The sequence below is a fragment of the Emiliania huxleyi genome (assembly GCF_000372725.1).
Source record: "Emiliania huxleyi CCMP1516 unplaced genomic scaffold EMIHUscaffold_253, whole genome shotgun sequence".
Taxonomy (NCBI): domain Eukaryota; phylum Haptophyta; order Isochrysidales; family Noelaerhabdaceae; genus Emiliania; species Emiliania huxleyi.
The window spans coordinates 130,445-141,240 of NW_005200146.1; the positions used below are offsets into that span (position 1 = coordinate 130,445).

Consider the following 10,796-nt stretch of genomic DNA (forward strand, 5'->3'; position numbering starts at 1 on the left):
CCGGATCTCCCCCAACCCCCCCCCCCCCGTCCGCGCGCCCGCGCCTCGAGACCTCGAGAGGCGCACGCCAGAGGAGTCAAGGAGCGCAGCAAGAGGAGCACAAGCACGCGCCCTCGCGACCCCGACCGTTGCTCCACACGAGACGAGCCTCGGCGTGGCGGCGGCGACAGCGGCGACAGCGGCGACAGCGGCGACAGCGGCAATGGCTGCGGCAACACCGCTGGCGGCGGATGGCGGCGGCGGCGGCGGCGGCCAAGTCGCGGAAGTCACTCCTTTGGCGCTGAAGACGCCAGCTCGTGCTCCGTGAGGGAGAGTGTGGCGGCCTGCGGGAGATATGGGGAGACATGGGGAGATATGGGGAGAGACGGGGAGATGTGTGCTCCGTGAGGGAGAGTGTGGCGGCCTCGGCCATCTCGCACAAGTCGCTTGCGATCGCGATCGTGCCGCTCGAGTGAGGCTGGCCCGCGCGCGCCGCCGCCTCGCTCATCGCCTCGAGCTTGGTCGCGTCCTGCAGCCAGCCTGTGACGGTGAGCGCGATCTTGCGAGGGTTGGACGAGTACTCGCCGAAGCCCGACTCGACGACGAACGGCACGTTGCCCGCCTGGGAGATATGGGGAGATACGGGGAGATACGGGGAGATACGGGGAGAGATGACCTCGAGTACCGCCGGCTGGGCGCACAAGCAAGATGTGGGGAGATCTGGGGAGATCTGGGGAGAGATGGGGAGAGATGGGGAGAGATGGGGAGATTGCACCTCTTGCCCGGGGAGATATGGGGAGATATGGGGAGAGATGGGGAGATTGCACCTCTTGGCCGGGGAGGAAGGAGGAGAGCATGGTGGGCAAGCCTCGGATCGCGGCCTCAGCGACCGTGCCGGGGCCGGCCTTGGTGACGATGCAGTCTGCGACCTCCATGTAGTCGGACATGCGGCTGGTGAAGCCGCGCGCGCACACGTCGACGCCCTCCCACCGCTGCCGCTCCAGCTTCTGCTGCAGGCGCGCGTTCTTGCCGCAGACCTGCGTGCTGAATCCGCCAGCCTCAGGGCGGGAGGACGGTATTGTGGAGAGAGCACCGCGTGAGTACAACGGAGAAGAAGACAGTGAATACAGCCGAATACGGGTGAATGCGGCTGAAGACGTGTCCTCTCGAGCGCTGGTTGGGAGGCATGAATAATACGTGTTTCGCTTCTAGAGCCGCAGACGACGACGAGCTGCGTCTCTCCGGGGCACTTCTTGCCGGCCTCGCTCGCTACCGAGGAAGAGCAGGGGACGTCAGTGGCGGGTGGAGAGACCGGGAGAGACCCGGAGATACCGGGAGATAGGGCGGGGCATGGGGAGATCTGGGGAGATCTGGGGAGATCTGGGGAGATCTGGGGAGATGCGAGGAGGCATGGGGAGATCTGGGGAGATCTGGGGAGATCTGGGGAGATGCGGGGAGATGCGGGGAGATCTGGGGAGATCACCGAGCGACTTGACGATGCCCTCGAGCGAGCCAACGCCGTCGCCGCCGCCCACGATGAGGACCGTCTTGCGGTCAGTCGAGAGGTGTAGCTCGCCGGCGAGCTGCCTATTCACAGCCAGCGGTGTGAAGAGACGCTGCTCACAGCGGCGGTCGAGCCAGCAGAGAGTCGGTGCTTGCGCTCCGCCGCCGCCGTCCAGAAGGCGGGGCGCACCGGCAGCCCGTACTGCCGCACCTGTGCGCCGCGTGCGCCGCAGCGCAGCCCGCACCGGCCGGCTAGCTGGCGCACGGCGTCCGAGGGGACGAAGCACGCGTCGACGCGCTTGTCGAACCACGTGCGGTGCGCGGAGCCGAGGTCGGTCACAACCGTGGCGAACGGCACCTGGCGTCTCCTCTTCTCGTCGAATCGCGCGAGGACGGAGAGGGGGACGTGCCTGTACCGCACCACCCACGGCACTGAACCGACACTCCGCCGCACCACCCACGGCACCGGACCCGAGACACGGGGAGATACGGGGAGATACGGGGAGATTCTAGGGGGACGTGCTGCGTCAGCGGGTGCATCGAGACGACGAGGTGCGGGTCGTGCTCGCGCCTAGTCCACCATACCCCCAGAGGATCGAACCCAGTGTGGGCTCAGTCCCGTGCGTGGTGCGCGCCGTGCGCGCGCATGCACTGAGCGAAGCCGCGCGAGCAAGTGAGCCGGTGCTGCAGGTTGAGCGCCGCCATCAGGGGCGGGAAGGAGGTTGCAAAGTAGCACGACCGCCAGAGCACGTTTGGGTACTTGGCGGCGAGGCGGTAGGACGGGACAAACTTGTTGAACGGGAAGGCGCCATACTGCGTCCACACGTCCACAATCGCCACGTCCAGTCTGCCCGGCGCCTCCCGCTCCATCGCCGCCTCGAGCGCCTCTGCCGACGCGCGGTGCCCGCCACCTGACGAGATCACACGAGGTCACACGAGATTGCCCGAGATTGCTCGAGAAGAAGCGGAAGGGCGCCACCCGTGTCCGAGATGAGGATGAGCACGCGCTTCTTGCCCGCGGCGGCGGCGGAGCGGGTGGCCAGGGCGCGGCTCTCGTCGCGGCGGCCCGGCCGCGACACCTCCACCACGCGCCGCGCCGCCGGCCCGCCAGCCATGGACCGGCTGTCTGCCGAGACGGTAATCACGCGGCCCGGCCCGAACGGAACGTCATCGAGCCCGCTGAGCTGGCGCGCTCCGGCAGCGGCGCCGCGGCGGCGCCACGGACGGCGGCGGTGCTGCCGCTCCGACGTTGCCGGCTCTTGTGACGACAGGAGCCTCACTGCTGCGGTGGCTGTGCCGCCGCTGGCGGCGCTCCTGCCGCGCAGCGAGGCGAGCAGCGGCGCCGGAGCGAGCTGGTGGCCGATGCGAGGCGCACGCTGCGGCGGCGCCTCCGAGGAGCCATGCCGCGTGAGCAGCGAGCTGGCGAGGAGGCCGAGCATTCGGTTGCCTCGGAGAGTTGTCGAGCAGGCGGAGCTGCAGCGAGGCCTCGTCAAGTCGTCAAAGAATTCTGGGAGGCCACGCCCCTCTCACAGCAGACTGGCACGAACTAGCACCACAAAAGGCACAGCAGACAACGGCCCCTTATGGGCCGTCGAAGAGGCCGTCATACTCCTCCGGCCTCGCCCCCCCTTCCCAACCCTCCCCTGGCTCAGGCTCCTCATCCTCGCGGCGCGCAGTGCGCACCCCGCCCCGCGAAGACGAACCCTTCCGCCGGCGTGCCTCGCGGGACTGCCGCCCGCTGCCGCCGCCAAAAGAATTTTACAACCAGCGGCGGTCGCACGACACGATTCACGCGACAGGCGAGGCGCGGGCGACGGCTTCCTCAGAAGCCGTCGCCCGCACCACAGGAGCAGTCACACCACCACTCCCACTCCGGCGCCCACCCGCTCCCCACCCCGACATCGCCACCCCACCCCACGCTCGCCCACGACGCCAGCCGCCCGTCGCCCGCCGCACCGCCGTCTCGCCCGCCGCCTCGCCCAGCCTCCGCGCCCGCCCGCCCGACCGCCGCCAGCGCCGACGGCCTCCGCCTCGCCCGCCCTCCGATCCTGTGGTCTCGCTGAAGAAATCGACGCAGCAGCGACCGCGTCAAAAGAATGTATGTACGGTATTTTGCACGTAAAGGTTCTCGAGGTGGAAATCCGAGTGTGTGTGTGTGTGTGTGTGTGACACTCACACTCACGAGGTGGAAATCCTTTGGCCGCGTTGGGTAGCGAGTCTTCTTGCCCGCCGCCGCGGCCTGGCAGGCCACGTCGAGGGGGAGACCCAGGCGGCGCTGCACCGAGATCCGCATCGCCCAAGTCTCCATTCGCATGTCATCCCGCATGGGGATGGCGTTGAGGAAGGCGCCGGCGCCATCCTGGCTCACCGCCACGAAGCGGACTGCCTCCCGCCAAGCCTCATGCTTCGCCCGCTCCCTGCCCTTGGCCTGCGCACTCCTTCCACGTCGCCGTGATCATGCCATGCTCCTTCTTGAGCCTGTCATCCGCCGCCCGCAGCTCGTCGAAATCGGAGCCCGGCGCCTTGCTCACGTCGAGGTCGCGGAAAGGAGCATGCAGCTGGCGCATGAGCCGGCGACGAGCGCCCAAGTGCCAATCCACGCCGGCTCACGAATGTCCACGGCGCTGGTGAGGCCCATGCCGCCCATCTTGACGGGAAGGCGCGCCTGCTTGCGCGCGCGTTCCCAGCGCGTGCCGAGGCGGAATCCGACGCTGGCGACGAGCCTCGGCCATAGTCGTTTCCCCTTTGGAGGCAGACATTTCAGAAAGCGAATCCCAGGCCGCATGGGGCGGCGCAGGCTGCCACCGCTGCCCGGGCGCGCCGAGCGGCGGCGGAGGGCCGCCCAGGCCACCACCAGTGCCTCTCCCACCGGCGGCGCGGCGGCAGTGGCGCCGACCGCCCCTCCATCAGCGGCGGCGCGAGGCTGTCGTCGGGACGCCGGCAGGTGACGCGCGAATAGGGTGCCACCGGACCGGCCGACGAGCACCCAGCGGAGCCGTCATCGTGCATGGCGAGCCGAGCACCGCCGCGTCGCTTCTCGGCGCATTGGAGAGCAGAGGAAGCTGCTGGCGTCGCGGCTGGGATCGGCAGCGGCGCCAGCAGCTTTCTCGGATCTGAAGCGACTTTGAGCGCCGATCGATCGATCTGAGGGCTGACCGATGGGCGGCGCTGGGAGGAAGACCGCGCCACCCGTCGGCCAGCCCTCAGCTCCGCGACGGCGACTCGATAGTCGTGGCCGGCGCTCGGCTGCCACTCTAAGCTGTGCCGCCAGGCGCTCCTGGAACCGTGACGTCACTTCTTATGGATGCGGCACTAGGGACGCCCAATGTTTTCGTAAATATAGAAGCCACTCTCTCGCGTGTGGAAGCCACGACTGCGTAGTCGTGCTCCCCCGGAGCACGCCATAGAGCGCCGGTTTTGTGTACCGGGCGCACCCGCAGCCGTACACACCACTGCTGCCACTGCCAGGGGGTCGCCGCAGGCGCCCCAAGCGGCGCGGAGCGCCGCCGCAGGCGGCGGACAGCAGGTGCGCAAAATTAAACGCCATTTTCGGTTCCGCAGTTTTGCCACTAACGTCGAAATCCTGTACAAATCGAGACTTACGAGAGCCGAGCCTCCCACGAAAACCACAGAGGGGCGCGCGGACAGCGCGCCGCCAGGGGCGCCGCAGGCGCCTCAAGCGGTGCGGAGCGCCGCCACAGGCGGCGGACAGCAGGTGCGCGAAATTAAACGCCATTTTCGGTTCCGCGGTTTTGGCACTGTCTACCAACTTTGTGGTACAAATCGACTTGCACTTGGTCTGAGCCCTGCGCTGCGTTTGAGCCTCCATTCTGAAAGTGTACGTAGAAGGGAAGGCAGCAGGTCCGGCTTGCGAACTCCGCTGTGCGCCGACAAGCGGTATGGCGCCGAGTAGAGGCCATTTTCCTATTAGAAAAGGCTGTCGAGAGCGCAAAATTTTCTTCGCTGCGCGCCCAACCATGGTGGGCACGCAGCGGGCGCCTGCGGCGCCAAATTTTTGAAATGTCTGCCAGTCGCCCAACCTGATCTCAGAATCACTCCGATGGGCGACCTGTCCATCGCCGCGGATGAGCTGCTGCGGGGACTCGGCGGGGCGGGCGTGATGACCGAGGGCGACTTCGAGGCCCTCATCCGGATGGAGGTGACGCGCGGAAGAAGGGCGAGTACTACGCGTGCTATGAGTTTGGGACGGCGATCACGCCCGACTTGGACCAGATGATGCGCATCGGGACGCTGGCGATGGTGCGCCTGCTGCTGCGCTGCGGAAGCTTCAGGGCGTGCTACTCGAAGCTGAGCGAAGCGAGCGCGGCGGCGCTTCGTCGCAGGCGACGAGGCTGCCATCGCGCTCGCCCAGCTCGTCAAGGAAGACAAGCTGCCAAAGCTCAAACATCTTCGTCTCGAGGACTGCGCGATTGGCGACGCCGGCTTCGCCGCCCTCGCCGAAGCTTTGCGACACCAGCCGAGCTTGGAGCCTGTCCTCAGTAGAAACCCCGCCTGGGAGAAGGACGGGCCGGGCAAGCGCGCCTTCGAAGAGGTCTGGGCCAGCACTTCTGTCGAGGAGGGCTATGCGCCGCAGCCTGCCTCGGAGGAGGGCCCCCCGCTCGTGCTTGTGTGCAAGGGCTCCGAGCGTGCGCTCGTCTTCGAGCACGCAAGGGTGCTCGCCGGCGGCGCGGCGGCGCTGCTCACGCGCCTCGCACCCCGGGACGGCTGTGGTCCCAGCCTGGGAGAAGCCGTGTCGTTACGGCGAGTGGTCGCTCATCACCATGCACATCGGCCCGGCGGCGATGGCGACGGAGGCTCAGCTGCGCAATGGTTTCCTGACGCGCACGTGCGACGAGCGCGTCCTCCATGCCGCTCACTTGCGGCTTCAGGAGGATAACACCCTTATTATCAATCGTAGCATAGCAGAGCATCCCGAGAGGACGTTCAAAGTGGTCGCTCAGTCGTTTGCAGTCAACGAGGACGGCACCATCTCGCCCATTGCCGCGGTCTACAACGAGCGCGGGAGCATTCGCCTGTTGACATGGGCTCATGTGTTCATGTTCATGCATCCGTGGGCACGAGGAGCTGATGCGCTTGCCTCCCTGCGCATGAGGGCTGAGGCGGCGCGAAGCTGATTTTAAAGCGACTCGGCCGCCCGCGCGCGCCGTGCGAGTCCGGGGGTGGCACCTTACGACCGAGAGCGAGACCGACGACATGAGGCGGACAGAGGAGGCTCATCACTCAGAGGTGTCGTGTGTGGGCCCCCCGGCCCCGCGCGCGCGAACGACGCGGGAGGAAGGGAAGGAAGTGTAAGTGTGTTGTTATGCGTTGAGGCGGCTTGCTTGGCTCCCAGGGTCCCAGCACAGCCGCATGTGCTGAGGTGGGGCTGGGTGGAGGTGATTGATTCTCCGGGTCAGTCTGGAGGTCATTCTCCACCACCTCCTGCGACCTTCGGGGGCAAAGACATGGGCTCTATGGCTCAGACTGCACTCCTCTTGGTCCCTTCTGATGCCCTAGGCCACACACCTGGGCCTTACCTGGGGCTCTAGGGGGCGGGCGGGGTTTGCCCCCCGAAACTGGCATGGGGAACCTTTTAAGTGATCGCGGCGATGTAGACGTCATTTTTTAGCAATTTAGGAGACGCGCGGACGAACTTGCCGGAACTCTCTCCTTCTCTCTCTCTCTCTCTCCTCCTCCTCCTCCTCCTGCTGCTGCTGCTCCTCCTCCTCGCCCTCTTCGCCCTCCTCGCCCTCCTCGCCCTCCTCGCTCTCCGCCTCCTCCGCCTCCTCCTCCCCCTCCTCCTCGCCATCCTCCCCCTCCTCCCCCTCCTCCCCCTCCTCTCCCTCCTCACTGCCTCCCTCCTCGCCCTCCTCCTCCTCCTCGTCCGTCTCCCCCTCCGGCCCGAGCTTCCCCAGCCGGTACTCCATCTCCTCCTCCTCCTCCTCCTCCTCCTCCTCCTCCTCCTCCTCCTCCTCCCTCGCTCTGCGACGGCGCAGTAGCCGACGCCACCGCTTTAACGAGGGCGCGACCGTGTCCGTCAAAATGAAGTTGAGCAGCAGCTGCGCTGAAGAGAGGGTCTTGTCGTCGTCAATATCGTCGGACGTATGGATATCGAGCAGGATGATCTTCTTGCCGTCAATCAGCTTCTGGCGCAGGTCGTAGATGATGTTGAGGCAGTGCTGCTTGAGGGCCGCCTCGTACGTAGGAAGGTAGATTTTCTTGCGCGCCTCGACGAGGCCCAGGCGGAGGCCCTTGAGCCCGAGGTCCTTCTCCGACGCGGTGACATCAATAGCGCCAGAGTCAAAACTTGACATGTAATCAGAGTCGAAGTCGTCAGAGCCGGGATAGTCGGAGTCGTCAGATGCCGGGAGGTAGCGTACGCCGCCGTAATGGCACATGCCGCTCGCCCTGGCCTTTGGACCACCACGCGCCAACACCCCCCGTGCCTTCCCGCTCTTTTCGTCGAAGCTCTTGAGGCAGACACCCTCCTTCTTTTTCGGAAACATCATCATGCCCTGCCACACGCCCTCCACGGACTGAGAGTAGACGACGTCGTTGCCGTTTATGCCGTCCATGAAGGGGACGCGGATACTGCCGTGCGGGTAGAGGGGCGAGAGGTGCTTGTACTCGGTCGTTGAGTGCGAGGTCACGTCGATGATCAGGTAGCCCTCCATGGCGCTCAAGAGCGTCCTTGAGCCGTCGCTGTGCATCTTTGGAGCGCCAGATTTGTCGAAGTAATTCTTGCGCTCCTCGACACTGATGACAGAAGGCCTAGCGATGCCGCGGAGTTGGCCACTCGAGTAGAAGCACGAGCTCGGGATGTCGACGACCGGCACGCTCGTGGTCATGACGCCGTTCGAGGACGAGGCGGCCGCAGCGCTGGAAGCGGCAGCGACGGGCGGGATGGTGTTGAAAATGCTGATGACGGGCGCGGAGTCCGTGCCGCTGGACACGGCTTTGAGGCGCGCGACGACGATCCGCACCTGGTCCATCCAGTCAGGCGGGGCGCGCTGCTGTGTAATCTCGCGCTGCATGTTCTTCTCAAAGCGCTTTGTCTCCAAAATGTCCTTGACCTGCGCCTGCACGAGCGCCTGCGTCGCAGGGGAGTCGTCCGTGAAGCGCTCGTACAGTTCCACGCGCAGCTGGTTGGCCGACTCCTTGCCTTTGATGTGGAGGAAGCGGTTGAGGTCAGCAGCGACGCCCGCCGCCGAGAAGCCGTGCTCCTTTTTTTTCCCCGTGGGCCCAAACTGCAAGCAGCCGCCGCAATCGACGCGCACCACCTCCTCCCCACTCATGAGCAGGTTCTCCATCTTGTCGCCCACCACGTCCTCGTTGCCGAGCACTAAATCGGCGATATAGCCGGCGCCGAGCGCCTCCGCGCACCGCTCCTTGTCGGCCTTGCCGGTCGGGCTTGGGTGGCGCATCCCGTCCAAATACTCGATCAGCGTGAAGTAGAACGAGCCAATGATCTCGTTGCGTCCCCCTGTGACCACGGCGGTGTAGAGGGCCATGCACGGCACGCGGACGCCCATCTGGCGGTACATCATGTTTGAGAGGTACTCGCTCGATGTGTGCAGCCCCGGTTGCACGCCCTCTGCCTCCATCTTGCCGCCGCGTTTGAGCACAAAGATCTTGGCGTATTTCCTGCCCCACGAGACGCGCACCTTGAGGGGCGCGGTCGAGCCCTTGAGCTGCTCTAAGAACTCGACGTTCTCGAGCTTGAGGTCCTTCGCGGGAGGGAACTCGCCCGGCTTGGACTGCGAATCGAAGTAGGCGTTGACGACGTCCCACTTGATCGAGTACATCTTGACCGCCGCCGGAGGGATCGGCTTCGAGAAGACCACCTCCTGCGAAGCGCTCGCGAAGTGGCGCTGCATCGGGTAGAGTAGCTCCGCGTGCGCAGAGCCGATGTGCCACTGCGGGAGGTTGAGTTTGAAGACCTCGTTCAAGTCGACGAAGGCGATCTTGAACACGCCGAGACCACTCCACCAAATCGCCGTCTCCAGCGACGTCGTCGCTGAGATGAGCGCCTTGGGCGTCCGCCCTGGGCGGGAGCCCTGGCCCACGTGCTCGTTGAGTGCGCCGACGAACAAAAGGGCGTTGAAGTTGTCCTTGTAGGCGCCGCCCCGAACGCCGGGTGCGAAGGTGAGGCCCGCGTGGATGACCTCGTCGTGGCGGAGTACGCGGTAGGCCGTGAAGCTGCCGTGCATCAGCGGCGGCGACAAGGTGGTCACGTTCCACTCGGTGAGGTCACGCACGTCCTTCACGCCGGTGCGGCCGTCAGGCATGGCGCGCTGCTTGAGAGCCTCTCTGAGGACGGCCTGGTGCGAGCCACCCTGCTCGAGGAACTTGTCCCACAGCTCGCGCAGCGAGAAGTTGAGCCGCGCCGCCTCCCCAGGGAACAGCGCCGCCTTGTTCGGCACGTCCTTAACCATCACGAAGTCCCACGCCTTGGAGGACTGCCCGCCGCGCCTTGCGAACTCGCTCACGGAGACGTCGGATTTAATGTTCGACTTCTCGGTGACGCGAATCTTGCCGCCGGGCACAATATTCCCCTCGAGCATCTCGAGTCGCCCTGCAAGGTGCTCAGGTGGTTCGACGACCACAGCGCGACCGACGAGCTTCAGCTGCACGGCGAGCGGAGCGAGGTCGGGCTTCTTCGGATCGCGCCCCGTCGAGGCAGCGCCCGACACCGACGAAGCTCCCGAGACTGAGCGAGCGCTTGAGACCGACATACGGTCGTACAGAGACTGATCCTCGTTTTCGTCGGCGTGCAGAGAGAGAGTCGTCTCTTACGGCGTGGACGACGTCAGGCGCTGTCGACACCCTCCCTACCACCCCCAGCTTTCACAGGCTAGGTACACTACGGGAGCCGCCAAGAAATTGATCGATTGATGGAAATATTTACGCAATCTCACCAGCTATCCGGGCAGCCCCCCTCTCGCGAGGCTGGGGCGACGAGTGCGGGAGCCATCTGCGCACGTGGCGGGGGTGGCGGGATGGCTGCTGTCTTATACCAGCCATGCTCCGGAAGATGGCTGCAATCGCTGTGCTCCAGCCATAGCAGATGGCTGCAATGGCTGTGCCCCAGCCATCTTACCCAAGATGGCTGCGATATAGCCAGCTCAGCCCCATGAGGGCCCGCCCCGGGGCGGGCGGTATGGCTGCAGCAGCGAGCTTCCAGCCATCCCTAGTCAGGATGGCTGCCCTCTGTGTATCGCAGCCATCGGGCTGGAGGCTATGGCTGCACTGTAGCTAGCTCAGCCATCCTTAGGTAGGCTGTGCAGGAACGTTCACAGCCATACAATATAACA

At 65.6% G+C, this 10,796-nt stretch overlaps 1 protein-coding gene across 1 annotated transcript; it reads right to left on the reverse strand.

Annotated features, from left to right (window-relative positions):
• Positions 1-76: 76 nt before the first annotated feature.
• Positions 77-2,397, reverse strand: EMIHUDRAFT_73870 (hypothetical protein; the record flags this gene model as incomplete). The annotated part of the gene is made up of 7 exons (XM_005777884.1): positions 77-601; positions 807-1,037; positions 1,138-1,184; positions 1,463-1,562; positions 1,604-1,850; positions 1,961-2,053; positions 2,135-2,397. Coding segments are annotated over 7 exons (1,506 nt in total), but the record flags the coding sequence as incomplete, so codon positions are not given.
• Between the last annotated feature and the right edge of the window lie 8,399 nt (positions 2,398-10,796).